The sequence below is a fragment of the Tamandua tetradactyla genome, chromosome 10 (genome assembly GCF_023851605.1).
Source record: "Tamandua tetradactyla isolate mTamTet1 chromosome 10, mTamTet1.pri, whole genome shotgun sequence".
Taxonomy (NCBI): Eukaryota; Metazoa; Chordata; class Mammalia; order Pilosa; family Myrmecophagidae; genus Tamandua; species Tamandua tetradactyla.
In genome coordinates, this window is record NC_135336.1 from 23,596,147 (window position 1) to 23,617,398 (window position 21,252).

At 42.0% G+C, this 21,252-nt stretch overlaps 1 protein-coding gene across 6 annotated transcripts in view; it reads left to right on the forward strand.

Annotated features, from left to right (window-relative positions):
* The first annotated feature begins 904 nt into the window (after positions 1-904).
* Positions 905-21,252, forward strand: part of ILDR1 (immunoglobulin like domain containing receptor 1) — a 40,141-nt gene continuing 19,793 nt past the window's right edge. For 5 of the 6 annotated variants that reach the window (XM_077118171.1, XM_077118170.1, XM_077118172.1 and 2 more), the window contains exons 1-3: positions 905-1,162; positions 15,895-16,065; positions 17,437-17,586. In XM_077118171.1, the coding sequence (XP_076974286.1) occupies positions 1,108-1,162; positions 15,895-16,065; positions 17,437-17,586 (376 nt within the window). In that variant the 5' untranslated portion in view covers positions 905-1,107. The remainder of the gene's footprint in view (positions 1,163-15,894; positions 16,066-17,436; positions 17,587-21,252) is intronic. The other variant, XM_077118175.1, reaches the window with a different exon arrangement.

The following is a 21,252-nucleotide window of genomic DNA, read 5'->3' on the forward strand; positions in this document are numbered from 1 at the left end:
AGAGATAAAATGAGACAGTCAGCATAAACCACCTAGAATATGAGGATGACCTTGTAGATCCTGGTCAGTTCACTTTTTTGAGTACTTCAAACTTTGTTTATTAGTTGGTCATTAGGACTTGGGTAAAATTTATAATTTAGAAATGAAAGTAATTTCCATAAACATATATACTGCTTATCAATATAAACAATTGCACCTCAAATCTGTTTTCCTGTGTTAGGAGATCGGTTAAATGAAGTATGGTACTTTCATAAGAGGAAAGATCTTAATCTTTATGGTAATTTTGGACTAAGGGGATATATCTTCTAACCTTAAGTAGAAAACTCAAGACACCAAAAACAAGAGACAGTACGATCACAACTATGTAAAGAAATGTATGTTTTAAATGTCTAAAAGATAAATACTAACACCAACAATGCCTCTCAATGAATGGTGGGAGCAGAATGTTTTTTTAATTTCCATTAATTTATACTTTTCAGATTTTTCAAAAATGAGGACCTTTTACTTTTAGAATTGGGGGGAATTTAAGTCTAATTTTACAGACCATACCCTACATCTTTAGGTTCTGGAAAACCTCAGCAGGCATTACCGTGAACTTCAAATCAATGTCTTTTCAATGAAAAAAAAATTGTTTTCCACGCATACCTAAGTGAATGAATAGAAGTATAATGCACGAAATAACCCCCAGAAAGTTAAATCCACATAATTCTAACCAGGAGAGGGGAGAGAAATGTGGAAAGAGAGAGATTTCTTGAGAACTTCTGGAAGGAAAGGTCAAAACTTTCTGCAGGAGACACTGTCTGAGCGAGGAGGGAGGCCACCCGGCGGCCTGCAGGACGGGCGCTGGCCAGGTTGGGAAAGCGGCGGCGGTCATCCGCGAGCCGGGGGCGGAGCAGGAAACCGCGGCAGCTCCGCGCGGGAGGCGGAGCCCCGGTGAGCGCACCAGGTGAGGATGAGCCCCGCGATACCTGCCCGGGGCCCAGCGCTTACCCTCCCACCGCGCTGCAGCCGAGGGATTCCTTCGAGAAGAAGCGCTTTCTATAGCGGCGGCTAATGAAGAAAGGCGTGGCGCTCCGAAGCCCCTGAGCTGGAAGGGGCCCGAGAGACATGGGCCTCGAGCTGCTTGCATCTTGGCTGCTTCTCCTCACCTGCCTCCCAGCAGGTGAGCCCTGGGGAAAGGGGACTCACCCTGTGTCCAAACAGACAGGAAGCCATGGCTGCCCTGGCCTTGCAGAACTGGCCGCGGGGCAGGGCAGCCGAGGGCTGGGCCGCGGCTCTCAAGTGGCTCCCTGTAGCTCGAGTTTCCGTCTGTGGGAACCTATTTTCTTCTACTAGTCCCGGCCCTTTCGAAACAGGTGCAACTAAGAAAACAACCCAGAACGTCTGGCTTTCCACTCCTGCTGTCATTAGTACTTGTTGATCTCTAAAGTTGAACTGATATAGGCAGAAACACCGCTCTTGAAATTCCTCATTACTTTTTCCTTTCATCTGATACTTGCTTTTAGGTTTTAGATATGGTGACACCCAAGCTTGATGACATTGCCTCAGAATTGCATTTATTTCACTCTTGGGAGCTGATTATGTGCCCTTGGTAAAAAAAAAAAAAAAAAAAAAGAATTCAATATGATTCAGAATCTATTTTACAGGACCAGCGATGTGTGGCTTTTTGCTCTTCGGTATCACTTTTCTACTTTCTGTCCACCCACTTCCTCAACTTTGCACCTTGCTTATTATCTCCCCATCAGGTGCCAACCACCCACCCTCTCCATCATCCTCTCAACCTCCTTCCAAATCGCCTTTCTGCTTTGGAAAGGATCAGGGATCTTGGTACGTCTCTTGGAAGTAGGTCAGGAGTGTATCCACCTGAGTGAAACCAAGTAGCGATGTTGGAATGTTCAGGCGCCTTCAGCCATTTTAAATTGGGGTGTAGGTGTGACTTAAGAACAAGACCTTCTAAGTTCCCTTGGAAAGTCAGCCCTGTGTAAAGAGTTTATTTTGTTTTACCCCCGACCCCCACCCCCACCTTTTACGACTAGTTGCCCCTTTCTCAGAGTTTGCTCATAGATTAATCTGAGTATATTATTTCTCTGATGGAAAAGATGTAATATGAAGGTGCAGGCAGAATTCCATTTTTACAAGCTTGACAGAACATGAGACTTGCTTAGGTGTAAACAAATCTTATTCAGCCAGGATTCTACAATAACTTGAGTGAAGTCTAATGCTGAAAATAAAAGGGAGGGAGGATTGCACAAAGATAGGTAAAGAAATTGGAATCTCCCAGGAAATTCCTCTGAATTACAGTTTTTTTTTTTTGCAGGATGTAGGTCCTATAAATTGGATGAAGCTGACAAAACTAAATGTTGGACACCCCAGCATTTCTGAGTACAAGGAAATGTACTAAACTCACCCAAACTGAAGTGCTTGAAATTCCATCAGAACAGTCACCAGCATAGTCTATAAAAGTAAATTCATAAAACAGTCCACAGCCTTGTGCCTTCTCTCCTATGCCTTGCATTGTCAGCTCAAACCCAACAAGTGGGGATTTCCGAGGCTGCTCAAGCTGCCTTTTCTGGAAAATAGAGGTCTGTGCCCACCTCTGCCTCAGGGCTCTCCATTCCCAGCATTAGGGCTTTGCAGCCATCTAACGTAATAGAATAAAAAAAAGAAGATTGACAGACAAAGATCCCATCAGGGTATAAACCACAATTCTGAAATCACCGTCATAGTGTTTTTAAAACTGTCCCATTTTTAGGAAGGATATAGAGCACTGAACATTTTCCAAGTACTGTGATTATACCCAAAGAGTATCTTTTTATAGTAAGCAAGTTGCTTAAATGGGCAGAGACTTCATTCAGAAAGCTGAGCTCTGGATGTTCCTGAGCCAGCCTGGAGTGTTAGTACCCAGGCTGCGGAAATTGCCCAGGAATACAGACCGCAGCGTTTGCTGGCATTCTTTAAATGGAAACCAAACTGCACGACACGATTGATAATCAGATAATGCTGAAGTGAAAAAGTCCTAAAGGAACATCTAGCCTCACTATTTCATAGGTGAAAAATTGAGATTCTAACTGTTTTGACTCTAACACTTTGAGGGGAAATAGCTGTTTTAGTTGATATTTCCCCGGATATGTGTAGGAAATGTAATAAAGCCTTGTCAGCTATTTAATGCTGGTTTGGATTTTGCATCCATGATGTTTTTGTGACACTGAACAAAATTGCTTAATTGCTCGAAGCCTCCAGTCAATGGGGGAGGACAACGGTGCATTTCTCATATGGCTTTTGTGAGGAGTAAATGAAATGAAGGTTTTAAAGCACTTAACGTGGTGCCTGGAACAAAGGGCTCAATAAATATTAGCCATCAGGATAATGGTAGTCATGATTTAGACCCAAGCAGGTTTTTTTAAAAGCTAACTTTAAAGAAAGAACTGAAGCTTCCCTTACTCCTCCTTCTCCTGTGGCTAAGAAACTGTGAGATAACCCTTAACTTGACTATCAGTTTGGGCTCCTGGATTTGCCTCTTACTAGCTGTGACTTTGGACAAATTACTTACACCTCCTTCATCTAGAAAACGGGGAAAATTCCTAACCAGCCCCTCTCCAGCTCACCCCCCATCAGTAAGGCCAAGGGTTATGTCCTGAATGCAGATCAAGAAATGTCTGCTCAGTATCTATTACCTCAAGACGGCCACCACTCAGGAAATGCTGGGGCCCTCCCCATTGCCCCTACCTCTTTATTTAAAACTGAACTTCTAAAAATGACCAGAGTGAAAATCAAGCTTCCTCTCTCTCTGTCGGTATCGATTACGGCAGTGTTTCTAAATTATTTTTTCACTACTCGCAGTAAGAAATAGTTTACATTGTGAACCAGTACAGACACGCACACACAAATATGTAGTTATAAAATAGAAAAAAAGAAGTTCACAAAAGATCCTATTAAAAGATCTGATAAAGTAAACACAAAATTGACATCAATCATTATTTCCAATGATATTTAAATTCATAGACAATAATCCCCAAATTGCATTAAATAGAAAAGTCCAGGACATTGATTTTCTCAAAACCCACTGCAATTTGTGTTGTGTACTTTGGAAAACCCTGTGTAAGAGTGTGTTCGTTTTGGTCCATGACCTTGTTCTCTTCTGTTTCTAAAGAGGCGCCCCAATCTTCTGGTTAGGATCTCAAGTCCCACAATCGTAAAGTGTTGGTTTGTATAAAACTCGGATTTGGGCACTGGGAAGTTGCTAGTTGCCATGGCTTGGGACTTCAGATAAAGCCTCTGAGGTCAGAGAGCTCTGTAATGTTATCATGATGTCTGCCCTGAGCTGTGTAGAAATCATTTGTTGGCAGGTTTTGTTTCGTTTAATTTTCTAAAGTTTTTTCTTTATAAAGCAGTAAATTTTTATTACACAAGTAATACGTAAATACTTGCTCCTTAAACAAAAGAAAATTGTAAGGCTTGAGTCCTTGTGACCATCCAACCAGATCCCCATACCTCAATCCTTTTGCATTATTGCCTAATAGCGCTGGTTGCCTTCATCCAACCTCAGAGTTTATTCTTGGAATGGAAGTTTAGCTTTCCCCCCAAATTCCAAGAGGGTCTGTGTCATTTGTGCTGTTGTGAATTTTTTTTTTTTTTTTTTTTAAGATCACAGGGAGGTGTTAGCTCTCAGGTCCACACAGCTATCAATGTGTATTTTCATTCTTTGGGAAATCAGCTGACCTCTAATAAGGGACAGGATTCTAAGAGAGCATTCAACTAGTAATTTTCACTTGCTAGTAGGGATGGGTATGTGGGGACCATACTGAAGACTTAATAAAACTTGACAAAGATCCCTGATATAGGAGACAAGGGAAGTAGTTTCTCAGGGTGAAAGGGTTAGGGCTGGTAGACTGGAGATGACCCATCCAGCTTTTCTCCCTTGCCCCAGAGGTGGCCCCTGGGACACCTTGCAGAATCCCAGTGCTCAACTGAAAATGGGAAGAAATCACTCCCATCCAGTTTTACAGATGAGGAAAGCTGGGTCCAGGGAAGTTGTATTTCAGGGTGACACAGCAAAGTTAATGTGAAAGCTGGCACCAGAAGCCTGGTGTCCTCACTCTTAGCACATTGCTCTTTTCCCTGTTTTATATTGTGGAGCAGGTTTATTTTGTTTAGTTGGACCCTGGAATGCAGAAATAAAACCAGAAGGACTGCCCCCTGGATGTCTAATAAACACTAATTTACTGAACATCTTGCCCCAACAGCAATGAAGTGGAATGAGATGCTGGGTAATTACTGTATAGTGCACTTGGATTTTTCACCATAATTTATTCCATGATTTGAATTCCACTGGAGAAGGGTAATAAAATTGTTTGTTTTAAGAATTGGAAAAACTCGGACCTAGTCTTGTCTTTCTCAGGTCCTTATTAGTACATCTCTCGATCTGCAAATCCCAGTGTAAGATGGGGTAGAAGAAAGCAGCTTTGACACCACCTTCATAGTCCTTGTCTGTTTAATCACTGAGTTCTGTTGCTTAGTCCCAGGATTGACCCCTTCTTTTCTATTTCAGGCAACAAACCTCACAATAGCCTACTTTAAGTACCTCCTTGCCTCTATGCCTGCTACTTCTCTCTATGTCCGACCATCCACCTCCCAGCTGATTGGTTAACCTATCTGAGTTAATCTTTCCCACCTTCACTTTAATCTTCCTTCCAAGAACCTGCACTAGCTACCCTTAGTTTATAAGGATATAAACTCTTTGATTGGAATTCAAGGCTCACAAATTCTGGCCTCACTAACTTTCACAGCCTTGTCCCCATTGATATGGACTCTGCCCTTATTGCACCTCCCCACCCCCACCCAACACACACCTTTTTCTTCTTTGCTTTTTGTCTGGCCATGCTACATTGCTTCACTTTAACCATTTCTTTTCTGAACTTAAAATTTATTTTAAGCAATTTAGCTTCCTGCCTGAATTTATTTGTTCTTTCATTCAGCAGATTTATTGCATATTATGTGCAAGGCACTGTGCTGGCAAATGAAAGCCAGCATGTCCTTGCCCTTGTGGTATTTGCAGTCTAGAGGAGAGACAGTTATAAACTAAATAATCACACAAGAAAGTGTAGAAATACAACTGTGGCAAGGGTCATAAAAGAAGGACTCAAGAACAAGATACAAGGTACTGAAAGAGCATATAAAAGGTAGATTTTGCGCAGTCTGGAGGCTTTCACTTGAAGAAGTGATACTTGAGAGCTAAAGGATAGATAGCAATTAGCAAGGCTAAGAAAGGAGGGATGATCATTCCAAACCAAAGAATAGCATGTGTAAGACAGGATAAGAGCTAGTGTGAGTCTGAGGGATGGAAGAATTCCAGTGTGACTGAGCACGGAAGGATGGGGAGTGTGGTGGAGATGAGACTCTCCTGGGGTTGGGTGGGACCAGGTTGGGTGGGACTTGGTGGGACCAAGTCAAGGACATGACTTCATGGTTTTGTCCTAAGAGCAGTGGAAAACTGTTGGAGGCTGCTAAGAAGAAGTAGAAAAATTAAGTGAGTACATTTTACCTTGGAGAACTCACTTTACCACTTGAGCAGAATCCACATGGAGAGAAGCCAGAGCATGTGCATGTACCATTTAAGCTGAAGCAGCATCCAAGCTGGAAATGATAGTAACTCATACCAGGGTGGTAATGAAGAAGATGGAGAAAGAGAGATAGATATTCCAGAAATACCTGGGAGATAAATTGAGCTTGATGATAACTTGTCTATGTAGACTAAAGGAGAGAAAGATGTCAAGGATGATTCCTGGTTTTTAGTCTTGCTGAGATTGGAAACATGGGCAAGGACTAGGTTTGTATGATGATTTCGATTTTGGACTTGCTTTAGAATTTGGAACAACCAAGAAGGGATATCAAGAACATTTGGATATGCAGATCAGTCCAGTCTCTTTGTTGTTCAGTAGTATAATTTAATATTTAAAGTTCTCACAGTTTCTGAGAACTCTATAAGGCTTGTCTGTGTTTGCTTGTGTATTGTCTGAGTCTCCCCTTAAGTGTGTTAGTTCCAAGAGTGCAGGGCATTTTCTCTCTTGTTCACTATTGTATGCCCATCATCTAGAACAGCCCCTGGCTTATAGTAGGTACTCAATAAATATATGAATGAGGAACCCCTGCAGGTCCGTACATAAAGAAATTTGTCATTCTGGTGAGGCCCAAATTTGCACGTGTTCAGAGATTAGTATGTGGGGCCAAGAATGAGTCAGGAACCTGGGTGACTGACCTTGGGAAACCCCCAGCCATCTGCATTTCAACCAGATTGTAGTCCTCCCCCTCTAATCACCAAAGGAATGTCCACTTAAAACCACCTGAGTGGCTGATTTTTTTCCACCTTGTAAATTATCAAAATTTTTTCAAGCTTGACATTTTACCCTGTTGAAAAGGTTGTGGTGAAAACATGGAACTGTCACACACTGTTCATGAGAATAAGGATTTCTTTCCTGAAGTATGTATTAAATTATAAAAGGCTTATTTCCCTTGACCCAGCAATCTCATTTGGAGAAACATGTCCTACTCAAATAAAAATATACATTTGAAGAGGTATTTGTATAAAGATAGTCACTTCAGTATTGCTTATAGTAGTGAAATGTCAGAAGCAACCTAAATGCCTATCATTAGGAGAATGCGCAAATAAATTACATCTATTTGTACTGTGAGTTTTCATGCAGCCACTAAGAAAGTGGATCTATATATAGTGATAGAGAATATAATAATGCATCATTAATTTGAATTAAAAAGCAAAGTTGTAAGCCAGTATACTTAATATGATTGTTTTTTTTAAAAAAAAGCATAAAAATAATATGGAAGGGTGAACACTGAATTATCAGTAGTGATTATTTCTGGAGAGAGGAATTGGTGGTGAGCTAGCAGAAACTTTATTCTTTCCTCCATCGTTTGAAATTTCTTACTTTTTATTTCTATTATATTAAGAAAGAAAAAAGAAATAGGGTTTCCGTTCAAAATGCTTAAAATAAATTTGTGAGTTTTCCTTAAATTCTCGAGTAGCCATTAAGAGAGTTTAAACTGCAACCATTTAGAAAACAGGTTGGTATCAGGGAAAAGATGTTGGCTTTGAAAGTTTAGAGGTCTAAGTTTAAATCCAGCTTTGCTACACTTACTAGTTCTCTGACTTTAAACAAGTTACTTAACCTTCCTAAGGATCTTGCTCACCTATAAAATTGAGATAAAATAGGGCTTATCTCACATTTTTTGTCGTTTTTTGGCAAAGATTAAATGAGACGATTTATATAAAGTGACAATACCATGCCCCCAAACATAGAAAGTGCTCAATATGTGTCATTTCCCTTTCCAAAGTAGCCGCATGCTCAGTGCCACCCTCAGCTATGCTCTTTTTAAACATGGGATACCTAGACATGATTCCTGTCCCCCCTCCATTCACCTTGCTCCTCTGTCTCCTTTCGTTTCCCAACTCTCGCTCCCCTACTTCTTGTCCGTTACTCATTGCCAGTCCCTCTTCCCTTTGATTCCTCTCATATTTGCACTGTTATCTACGGTAATGTTACAAGTACTGATGGCAAATACACCGTGGTAGATAGCCTACTCAGACGTAAACTCTGATAGGATTGAAGTTGTGTACTTTTTGTTAACCTATTTAATGGAGCAGAGGTGTTGTGTGTCTGAAAAACACTTGAGAATCGAAAATTTCCATCATGGTCTGCACCAGAACTCTGCTCCATTCTAGAATAGGCTATGCTTTACCTCCCGCACAGTGCCCCCTTGCAAGCAGGACCTTTCATGTGTAAAGGATGGGAAATGCCATTCAATCCTCTGGAAACAGATCTTAGTTAAAAAACAAGTTTTGCTCCTGTATCACTATGCTTTGTGGCTAATATGTTCTAGAAACTGTAGAACATCTTTCCTGCAAGGAAAACAGATGAATAAATAAATGTACAAAAAGATGCATAAATTTGGGAACACATAGCATTTAGTTGTGAAAATACTCTTCTTTCATGGGTGTGTTTTTCCTTCCGCTTTAATATCAGATGGTAGTCCCCACTTTGCACTGCTGCGTAGTCTTGGAAAGTACCTCATGGTGGGAAACAAAGATTCCCCTTCCCCTTTCCTTCTTCCCAGGTGCTTTAATATCTCATCTGAAGTTACCTTTCTACCCTTAAATGACAGAGGCGGTAACCTAAGCACAGATTTTAAAGCTCTTGATGCATTAGCTCATTTTGCAAAGAGAAGACAGTGGTAGAGTTTAAATTTGTATTTGCATCATTTTAATTCTTTCACAATGCTTTCAAATGCTGGTCTAGCCTGAGATCAGTCTCTTAAGATAGGCAAGATAAGTACAAATGATAATAATAGTTTATGCTTCTGAGTATCTACTATGTCCCAGGCACTCTGCTAAATGCTGGACATTTATTACATCATTTAATCCTCATCACAGCTCTGTGAGGCAAGTATCATCATCCCAATTTTGCATTTGAAGAAACAAGTGTATTTTGGAAATAACTTAGCTGGTTTTGTAGCTGGTGGGGAATGGAAGTAGAATCTAAACTCAGGAAGCTTGGCTACAGAATTAGAGTTTGTTAGAGAAAATGATATGGGCACCCAGGAGATCAGGTGGCAATAACTGGGGAAAAGGAAATGTCATAATGTGAAGGAAGGCTGAGCAATTGCAACATGTTTTAAGAATTTGGAAACTTGTGGAGCACAGTTTAAAAGAGCAAAATTCAACCAGGACATCTATAATGAGGGGATTTATCTTGTTGAACCTGTTCATATTTTCAGCCCAGAATCTGCCACTTTTGGTCTCTGCTTGAAAACCTTACCTGAATAGTGCTGTACATGCCCACTATGGTTAGTTTTACAGAAGGGTTAGAGATTCAAGGAAAAGAAAGATGGGAGATTTTTGCCCTAAAGATAGGGTGTCTTGCCACTTCCTTTTTCTCCCTCCCAGTCAAGAAAATCCTGCTTTCTGAGAGTCTAGCTTCCCTTCCTCTTGGAAGGTCAATCTTGCCTGCTTTGGGAAAAATTGGTTTTTGGTGCCAGCAACACAATTTGAATCCTCAAGCTGAGACTTATTAGGTATGTGATGCTGAACACATGGTGGCTTGGTTTATATGCTCTGAACTTCTGCTCCTCATATATGAGCAGGAGTGAGACCTTGTTTTGGTTTGCTAGTGCTACCGGAATGCAATATATCAGAAATGGGTTGGCTTTTTTTTTGGGGCAGGGGGGGAGCAGTGCATGGTCCAGGAATTGAACCCAGGTTTCCCACATGGAAGGCGAGCATTCTACCACTGAACCATCCATACACCTGAAATAGGTTGGCTTTTATCAAGGGAATTTATTAAGTTACACAATTACAGTCCTAAGGCCATAAAAATGTCCAAACTAAGGCATCCAGAGAAGAATACCTTGACTCAATAAAGGCCGATAGATCTGAAACACCTCTGTTAGCTGGGAAGGAATATGGCTGGTGTCTGCTGGTCCTTTGGCTTCTGGTTTTCAGGGAGCTTCCCTGTGTGTATTTTCTTTTGGCATCTCCAAATGTCTCTTTCTGTGTTGGCTCTGAAGCTTTTTCCGAAGTGGTTCCCTTTTAAAGGACTCCAGTAAGTGACCTTACCTTGAATGGGTAGAGACACATTTTCATGGAAACCACCTAATCAAAAGGTCCCATCCACAATTGGGTGGGGCACATCTCCATGAAACAACTTAATAAAAAAGATCCCACCCAACTATATTGAATCAGGATTAAAGAACATGGCTTTTCTGGGGTACACAACAGTTTCAAACCAGCACAGACCTAATCTAGGGATTGTGTAAGGATTAAAGGTAATATGTGTTTATTTCCAGACACCCAGTGGATGCTGAGATCCCAGTAGCAATCAATGGGAAAAAGAGAGCAGAATTTGCTGGGTGGTTCATTATCTTTGCTTCTAGTACTCTTCCCCACTCTGTGTGTGTGTGTGTGTGTGTGTGTGTGCGCGCGCCAGCAGGTGGAAGTTTGGGGGTGAAGGTCTGGGAGCTGTGTAGGATGCTGTGGGATTGGCAGACCCCCGGCGGTAAATGTAAATTAGCTCTCCTACATGGTCAGAATATAGGAACCTGACATATTTTTAAAAAAAATCACATAATGGAAGGAATAGAAGGGGAATGGGGAGAGTACCCAGGCAGAAAAACTAGTGCTGATGTTGGTGAAGGTGAGTTGGGTCACACCAAGCATGGTTTGCCCATAACAAATACATTTGTGTAATGGGAGCTGACTGCATATTTGTTCACAAAAGTGATCACCTTGTCTCCATTCCCTTCCCCCCGGGTATCAGATTCAGCAATCTTCAAAGCTACCGCAAAGCAACTTCTGGGCTCCAGCCAAATTTCCTTTTCTGATCCATAGCAGCCCCCCACCCCCACCCGCCCAAATGCTCCACCTCTGTACAAGTAATGTTGTCTAGAGTCCTTTTAATAAACTGCTATTTGTGCTGAATTACCATTCAACCAAATAAAGAACATGTAGAATATTAATCATGCTGCCAGTTGTATTTTAATTACTGCTCATAGAGTGTTGCCACACACTGCAATTATATGCAAGCTTATGAACACCAAGTTTCTTCCTTTGTTGGTGTGTTGTTAGGCTCAGGTGTCAGATGAAGGTGCCTAGTTCTATTGCTGTGGACATGAATGAGCCAGTGGCATGTGAAGCTCATCTGTCGCTGATTACATCTGCCATTGGCTAGGAGGCATGCCTGCTGCAATGAATGATGTTTGATTTAATTGGCTGGTGCTTAAATGAAAGAGTTCAACGTAACACAGCCCAAGTAGCTCAGCATACCTCATCTCAGCACTCGCAGCTCAGCCCAGGTCTGTGAGGATGCAGAAAGGAATCACTCCAGGGAAAGTTGTTGGAACTCAGAGATCTGGAGAGAAGGCCAGCAGAGAGCACCCTGTGCCTTCCCGTGTAAGAAAGAACCTCAGTTGAAAGTTAGCTGCCTTTCCTCTGAAGAACTAATGAAATAAATCCCCTTTTATTAAAAGCCAATCCATCTCTGGTGTGTTGCATTCTGGCAGCTAGCAAACTAGAACGGCTGGCAAGAGAGCTGCTGAGGGGTAGGGTCTTGACTTGGTGCCCCGTTAGAAAATAAATGACCACAGACAAGTCACTAAATTTTTGCAAGCCTCAGATTTGTGGGATATGAAGTAGGCAAAGCTTACCAACTCCCAGGGATCACATTTAATGTATAATATTTGAAATATTTTGTTTAAAACACAGATCTGTATTTTCCTCTCTATTCCAGTCTGAATAGTGTAACTGAACAAAGTAAACCAGTGTTATCAATGGCGCCCCTTCATTGTCAAGATCTTAACTGTAATCGCTTCCTTCATTTAGTTAGAGCTGTGGTGGGTGAAAGCTCCAAGGTCTATTTCTGGTCAGTTCTGAAACGAAGAGACAAACAATAACAAAAAACTCAAAGGGGGTGGTGAGGGAAGGGGAGCAAGAATGAAAAAGCAGATTGCAAAATAATCTATTATTAGGAAGGAAGAAACTTAAACTAGACCCTTTAAGTCAGGCAGGATTAAGATTACAATGAGAAGGAGTAACCAGATGCTGGTTACTGGCCCTTCTGTTCTGAGTGGCACAAATTTCTTGGTTTCCTGCAGCTGGTAGAGATAAACTACTTAGGCTTATTCTCAAAATGATGTTATTTTTCCATTTACTGCTTGTGCTGGTTTGAAATTATGTACCCCAGAAAAGCCTTATTCTTCTAATCCTGATTCAATATTGTAGGGTAGGACCCTTAAATTAGATTGTTTCCATGGAGATATAATCCACTCAACTGTGGGAGTGATCTTTTGATTAGATGGAGATGTCACTATGCATTCAAGGTGGGTCTTGATTAGTTTATTGGAGCTCTTTAAAACGGGAGACATTTTGGAAAAGCACAGTTGCTTGAGAGCTGACACAGACGCAGACATTTGGAGATGCTTGGAGTGCTGAGAGAGAGAGCAGACACCTAGACAGGATGTTTGGAAATGCAGAATCCAGCAGACGTCATCATGTGCCTTCTTCCCATGATATACCAAGCAAGCCAGAACCCAGAGTTGTTTCCTGAAGGAGCTAGGTGAAGGCCCACAGATGTTTAAAGAGAAAACCACTGGCCTCAGAAGCTAGAGGCAACAGAACCTGAAACATGGACCATCAGATATCAGCCACGTATCTTCCGATGTGACAGGCATTGGCCTTCTCTGAGTCAAGGTATCTTTTTTCTGGATGTCTTAGCTTGGACATTTTTATGGCCTTAGAATTGTAAACTTGTAAACTTAATAAATTGTAAACTTAATAAATTCCCTTTTTAAAAGCCATTCCATTTCTGGCATATTGCATTCCACCAGCATTTACAAACTAAAACACTGCTGAATAAGGAAGTTATCCATTTTCCTAAAATTACCATTTTTATACTATTACTCTTCCTCAGAAAAGCCTTCAGTGATTATCTGTTAACTAGAAATAGGCACTGGATTGAGATTTAGACTCTGCCCCCCATGCCTCCACCACTGCCATCAGCTCAGCCTTACTTATCCTTCTGTCTCTCATACAGGGAGAATCTCCGGCTAAATTGGGTTCCTCCAAGTTCCCCCAAGCAATTCCTTCCTGATAAGGGCCTTTGTTCACTCCTTTCTTCTTTCCTGGAATATTTTGTTTCTCTGCCCCTGCCTTCATCAGGCCCTAGTCCTTCTCATTGTAATCTTAATCCTGCCTGAGTTAAAGGGTCTAGTTTAAGTTTTTTCCTTCCATGAAACCTCTCTCTGCATTTCTATAGCTCCGCCAGCATGGCTGTTATGAGACCATCTTCATTGCAGCCCAGGCCTGGAGATGGCTTTGTCTTCTCTGGGGGCCAGCACTTATCTTGAGCAGCATTGTCTCTTTCCATGGGAAGTGAGCAAAGGGGTGCAGTTGTCTATCTGCAGGCCTCAGAGGACTGATTTATGAGGACTGTGGCCAAAAGGTGAGGCACGACCCAGGACCATGCAGCTCCAGTTATTGAACCTAGCCATCTGCTCTGTAAGGGGATGACTATATGTGTTTTGTGGGTGATAACTCCATCAAAATTCAGTTGACTCCACCTGAGAACTTTACTGGGAAGAACCCCAGCTTGAACTCCTTTCCTCTTGGTCCTTATAATAAGGGAGACAAGAGAAAAAGTCTCATACACTAACGGTAATATGGCAGCGCTATCTGCCAGGCAGTAAACTAAGTGCCATAAATGAATTATCCCATTGCATTCTTGCAATGACCTGATGAGGTTATTGCTGTTATTATCCCCATTCATGGGTGCAAAAACAGAAGCTCAGAGAGGTTAAATAACTTGCCTAATGCCCAAGTAAGTAGCAAAGTTTGATTTTAACCCGATTGTGCCTAGCTCCAAAACTTGTGATTTTTTTTTTTTTTACTAGTCTACACTAATGGTTCTCAAAGTATGGTCCCCAGACCAGTAGCATCAGCATCTACCAGAAATTTGTTAGAAATATAAATTCTCAGGCCCCACCCTAGTCCTACTGAGGCCCAGTGGTCTGGGATTTCACGGGCTTTTCTGGTGATTCTAAAGCACACTCAAGTTTGTGTACTACAGCGCTACCTTAAACCTCCCCATAAGAGGACCCCGTTACACCTGGCCTAGAAATCATACTTACATAGGAACAATACAAGATTCTGGGCTGTGTAGACCTCTGACCATGTGAAAATTCTACCTGACATTTCTGCACCACCTTGTTCCTCACCAAGGCAAACCTGGAGCTCTCAGTATGTTTGTAGGTTTGGAGGGTAGAGAGGAGTTTCAAAAAAGAAAAGAAAATCTCTTAATTCCTTCAAGTCTTTCTTCAGTGAAGTTTGTCACAGTCTGACCCTTTAAGAAAAAAATTGTCCTATGCTTATGTCAACAGCCTGTACTGTCAGTGTTCACTGGTTAATATATTCTTAGTCATTCAGTCAGTCATTTATTCCACAGACATCTGTTGGGTGTCAGATAGGTCAGGTGTTTGAACAGTGAGCTAGCATAAGACCCATTCTCTCAAAGTCTGCTGCAAACAGTCCATCACTAAGAAAGGTGGAAAATGCTGCCTGGGTAAGTAAGAGTCACTTTGGGTATACAGAGTGGAAGCCCCTCTTCCAGACTTGTGTAGTCAGGGGTAGCTTCTTGAGGGAGGTGAGGTTTAAACTGAAGACCTAAAGAATGAATGTAATTAGTGAAGGGAGAAGTAGGTAGCCAGTGGTAAGAAAGATTGCTCCAACATATGTGAAGATCTGGGAGCTCCGCATATGTGAAGACCCTGAGAAGAGACAGAGCCTAGCATGGGAAGGACTGAACTGAGTTCAGAATGGCTGAAGCCCTGAGGGTGAGGTGGGGAGTGAAGGGAGATGAGGCAGTAGAGAGAGGCAGAAGGCACACCTGACAGGCCTCGTAGATGTCCTTACAGAGTTTGAGATTTATCCTAGGGGAAATGGGAAAACATTTTACAAATAGAAATGACATGGGAAAAAATGTATTAGCAAGGTCACTCCTTGGAGAGTGAATTATAAGGGGGTCTTAATTTGATATTTTTCCTGTTGTATATATGATCACTGTCAATAGCCTGTAAGCTCTTGGTGGGGGAAGGGACTGTCCTTGTTCTTCTTTCTCCCACATCTCTTCTAGGGTGCCTCGTGAAGTCCCTGCCCCACCCACTTCCCAGGACAATAAGAACTTAAGTTCTGCCTTGTGAGCTCCCCAACCAGAGGCAGGCAGGAGGACAGAAAAAAAAATTTTTTTTTCTCATTTGCATTGTTTTGATTACTCCATGGCAGAAGTAGGTCACTCTCCAGAGGCCTGGACTGACATCAGCATTGTCTCTTGGCTTCAGGGTGCCTGTCCTTGCTGGTGACGGTCCAAGACACAGAGCGCTATGTCACCCTGTTTGCCTCAGTCATCCTCAAATGTGACTACACCACTTCTGCCCAGCTCCAGGACGTGGTGGTGACATGGCGCTTCAAGTCCTTCTGCAAAGACCCCATCTTTGACTACTACTCTGCATGTGAGTGCCCTCCCCCCTTTTGCTCTCTCAGGGCTCCAGGCACCCCTGTGAATTACTGCCTTTAGGGTTTAGACATTATTTAGGATCCGAGATCCTTACAGCAAGAAGAAACCACAAAGATCACGCCTCATTTTGTAGATAACAAACTGAGCCCCCGGCAGATGAAATGACTTATTAAAACTCATATACTATTTTATTTATTTGAATGTATGGCCCAGCTTTTTCTCCAAAGTTTTAAAGTGGCTCAGACATTAAGTAAAAGGCAGAACAAGTCCTGCCTCCTTGTCCATTGCAAGTTCCCTGGCAGCATGGGAGATGATGATGCAGACCCGTCACCCCATCACCTTAGGGTGCTGTCAAGAACAAACTCCTATGCTCCTCAAGATGCCTAGGACCCCATTGCCACATTCCCTTCCGCAGACAGCCTTCCAGGTGGATAGTCATTCTTCTTTTAACTAAACGCTTCCACTGATGGAGAACTCACTGCCCACCCACATCCGTTTGTTGATGGATGTTTCTTAGTGCTATCCAGTCCCACCTATTGTTTAGCCAGGTTCTACCTCTCAATAACAACTCCCCAACTCATCTCAGTTCTGCTGCCTGGAGCCAAAGTTCTTCCCTACTTGCTGGCCTCTGCCCTCTCTTAAGGAAGGAAGGTACCCAGATAAGACAATCTTTTAGAAAATTTAAGAATACAAATAGATCCTCTATTTGTAGGAAGGAAGGAAGCTTTGGGAGAAGAGGGAAAAACAGGGAAAAGCATAAGCTTTATTTTTATAAATTCTGGGGTAATGTTTCACGATATGATTAGAGTAGAACCACAAAAGCTGACCCTTAGCCACCCAATAAGCCTGGTGTTGTCCCCAAAAGGCCCTTCTCTAAATTGAGGCATTGTTTCCTAGGGGTTACTCTTAAAATACCTGGGTTGAAGAGAGGAGGGAGGAGAGACTCTAGAGTAATAGCTATTTACCTTTGGCAGATGTAACAGCTTTTAATCCTTATTTTAAGGGCAGGTGGATGAACTGCATAAGAGCAGAGGCTGGGGTTACCAAAAGTGAGTCAAGGAAGTTGGGATGGGAGATGGGGAGAATCAGCCAGAATTTGGAAGTGATGTCTTATTAGGGGTTTTGGAGTCTTACCAAATTGTGGTCCCTGAACCAATAGCATTGGCATCACTGGGAGCTTATCAGAAATGCAGACTCTCAGATCCCACTTCATACCTACCTAGACAGAATCTGCATGTTTAATAAGATTCCGTGGAAATTCGTATGCTTGGTAAAAATTGAGAAGCTATCCTGCTCTAGGGAAGAGTAAGAGCACCTTTCTTAAGGGATTTCCTCATTAAGACTTGGATGTGTCCTGTCTCCTCAGCATACCAGGCAGCTTTATCTCTGGGACAGGACCCATCTAATGACTGCAATGACAGCCAGCGAGAAGTTCGCATTGTGGCCCAGCGGCGGGGACAGAATGAGCCTGTCCTGGGAGTGGATTACCGGCAGCGCAAGATTACCATCCAGAACCGTAAGTATGGCAGGAGGGAGATGAAATGCCAGGCCTGGCAGCTGAGTCAGCTTGGGATTTCCCTTTCTTTCCCCTTCGTGATGATCTACTTGGTCTTGTCACTGTATTGTTTGGGGAAAGTGACAGATCATAAGATGTGCGCCAACATCTGAAGTCCTTTTCCTGGAAGTTGGTCTCTAGACTACCTATAGCTTTGGCTAAAGGTCCGGGATTGGGTGGTTTCATTTGCTACCTTGAGATTCAGGACTGATGGATAGATCAGACTCCTCTGATCCCTTCCACTAATTGCTCTCAGGGTCCACTGGAACTCTAGGCCCCATGAGTTTACCTCTGGCCACTCGTTGTCCATACCCCAGGAAATAGGAGCTTCTTCCCTAGATGGCCACCTAAACATCCCACCTGGAGTCCTGGTGCTTCCACTCATTAGCTCAGGAGCAGGAGCAGATCAGTTATTTACTTTGGCCTCTATTTCCTCATCTGTAAAATGGGAATAATAATATCTTTCTCCCCACACAGAAGTGATTCTCAAACGTGAAATTTGAGAGCTGTGTCAAAAGCATACTAGTCTTTGTGCCTGGTATAGAGAGTCGTGGTGGCACCCTGGGCCCCAGTTGGCACATACTTGATGTGTGAACAAGGGCCAGTCCCTTCACCTTTTTCAGCCTCAGTTGCTAAAAATGGGACTTCGGTAATACATGTCTCATGGGGATTGATGAAAATAATATGTATAATGCACTTAGCAAAGAGTAAGTGTGCAGTGAATGTTAGTTACGATCACTCAGTACACTTTTGAATAGACAGGTTATGCTAGCTCCCCACATTCCTATCTTGTAATTCAAGTTTTCTACAATGGGTTTTTGGCAGAGAATTCAAAGACTATTCCAGTGAGTTTTATTTGTTGGTTAAAAAGGAAAAAAGGAAAGGACAGTGTACCCAGGAGGCCCCTCAGCATACCCATAGGTATGCCTACAGGTGAGGAAATCAATGAATATTCTGTGACTGTTAAAGGTAGAGCATTTAAACGGAGCCAACTTGACAGTTGCTTCTAACTTGACTCTAATACTCAAGTCTGATCTTTTTACATTCAACTTCTGACTTCATGAACTCTCAGCCTTAAGCAACACTTGTCTTGCTTTTCCAGTCTTCAGCTACATGCTCAAGGACTCAGGCTGATGCTACTTTCTCCAGAGCAGTAGAATTAGCTCTGTTCTACCCCCTCAAGATTTAAAGCCTCTTTAACTAAGGAAGTCTCCCAAGTCCCGTAACTGAAGGACGAAAGTCCCCGAAGAGGATAGTTCCTACTCTGTCTGCTTTTCTGTTTTTGAGCTGTACCATCCTTCAACCCCACCAATCTTTAGATCACATCCTGCCTCTTTCTTACTCTCACATGAATGCAGTATTTTCCTTTGGTTTTTAGTTCTGCTTCCAGGCTTGTGGAGACTTCCTGGAACCCTTGTTTTTTGACACTTTTATGCCTGTGTTTGCATCAAATTTAAGATGACCCTGTCAAATCAGCATTTAGATAATTTAAACTATTAACAGATCTGAATACCTCCATTACGCCAGCATTCCTAAAATACTCTTTATGTCTGTAATGAAAGTTGGGGCCAACTTAGAATATGCATTAACTTTTGGGGGGGGATTCCCCCCAAAGCATGTTCACAGTTCTTCCAAGTCTGGGGTAAGCTTGCTTCTGGGAAAGGTTGTGAGTCTGGAAAACCATGGGTAGGAAAAAGTCGTAGGAATTGACGTAGAAAGAGCAGGAAACAGAAGTCAGAGTTTGCTCCAGTATCGTGTGACTTCGCATTTTTGTTTCATTTCCTCATTAAATATTTCTTGAAATACAGATAACAAAATATTATGGCTTGACACCCAATTTAACAAAAGCAAGCCCGTAAGAATTTATTGATGTCGCCCTGGCACTTACTGTGGCTAAGATAGCAAAGATTGCCTCCAAAGTGAGACTTGGAGGCTGCCTCAGAACCTCTGACTAGATTTTAAGCCTTTCAGGACAGAGAGGAGTCTTGATCCTTTTCCTTATTCCCATGGTGCCTGACATAGTGCTGGACCCACAGAGGGTCTTTTATGAATATTTGTTGAATTTGCTAAACTTGAACATAGATGTTACCGTTCATTTCTCTTCATGGGGTCACAAGGGCTTGGTGCATGTGAAAATTGAAATTCTTTTCTTGGATAACATTTACTCTTAAAATACTGGGATTTCATTAGTACTCACTCAAATTCATCTCATAACTGAATCTCATAAGATTCAGAGGTATCTGCTCATTTTAAGCTGGGAAAGGATCCAGGGCACAGAGTTTAATGCCCAGTTTAGAAAGGACAGAAGAGCTTAGTAATCAAGAACATCAGCTTCGAGGCAGGGAGACATGGGTTTGAACCTATCTCTACTATGTGATATCTGCATGTTCTTTAGCTACATCCTTAGCTTCTTTGAATCTTGGTTTCCTCATCTCTAAATGCAGCTCATAATCATACCCACTATATCAATTAGGATTAAAGTTGCCTACACGTTAACAAAAGCCCCAAATATTAGTGGCTTAAACAGTGAAGGAGTTTATTTCTCTCTCATGTATAAAGTCAGAGATAGACCAGAATTAGAATGGTGGCTGTTTTGGTTTGTTAGAACTGCTCTTACAAATATCATACAATGGATTGTCTTAAACATTGGGAATTTGTTGACTCACAGTTTTGAGGTTAGAAGAAGTCCCAAAGGAAGATATCGGCAAGGCTTACTTTCTCGTTGAAGACTGTAGTGTCCTGGTGCTGACTACCAGTAAACCTAAGGGTTCCTTGTATTTTATCTTTGCTTCCTGTCACATGGCCTTGTCATCGCTTTTCTTCTAGCTTCTGTGACTTTCTGGTTCTCTAGGAACCTGGGTTAAGATCCACCCTCATTCAGTTAGCCACACCTTAACTAAAAATACCAGCAATCAATCTTGTTTATGAGATCAGACCCACAGGAATGTGAATTAAGATTAAGAAGATGTGGAAATTGGGTACATAATCAATCACCACAGTGGCTCTGTTACATTAAGTCCCCAAGGACCTATGCTCCTACCATCTCACTAAGCATGTCATCTTCTTTATGATCTGTTTTAGTTTTCTGAAGCTGTCAGAATTGCAATATACCAGAAACAGAATGACTTTTAAAAAGGGAATGTATTAAGTTGCAAGTTTACAGTTCTAAGGCCGTGAAAATGTCCAAATTAAGGCATCCAGAGAAAAATATCTTAACTCCACAGAAATGGCCAATGAAGTCCTAGGTTTCTTTCTCAACTGAGAGGGCACATAGTGACTGCTAGCTTTCTCTCTTCATTTCATAAGGCCTCCCTGGGAGTGTTTTCCTTCTGTTCCAAAGGTCTCTAGCTGTATCAGCTCTGTTGGTACTTAGCTTTTTCCAAAATGGTTCTTTCTTAAAAGGCTCCAGTAAGTAGCCCCACCTTGAATGGGTAGAGACATATCTCCATGAAAACCATCTAATCAAAAGTTACCACCCATCCATGCTGGAGACCCAGGTTCGATTGCTGGAGCCGGCCATGCAAAAAAAAAAAAAAGTTACCACCCATGATTAAGTGGATCACATCTCCATGGAAACAATAAAAAGATCCCACCCAGCAATACTGAATGAAGATTAAAGGACATGAC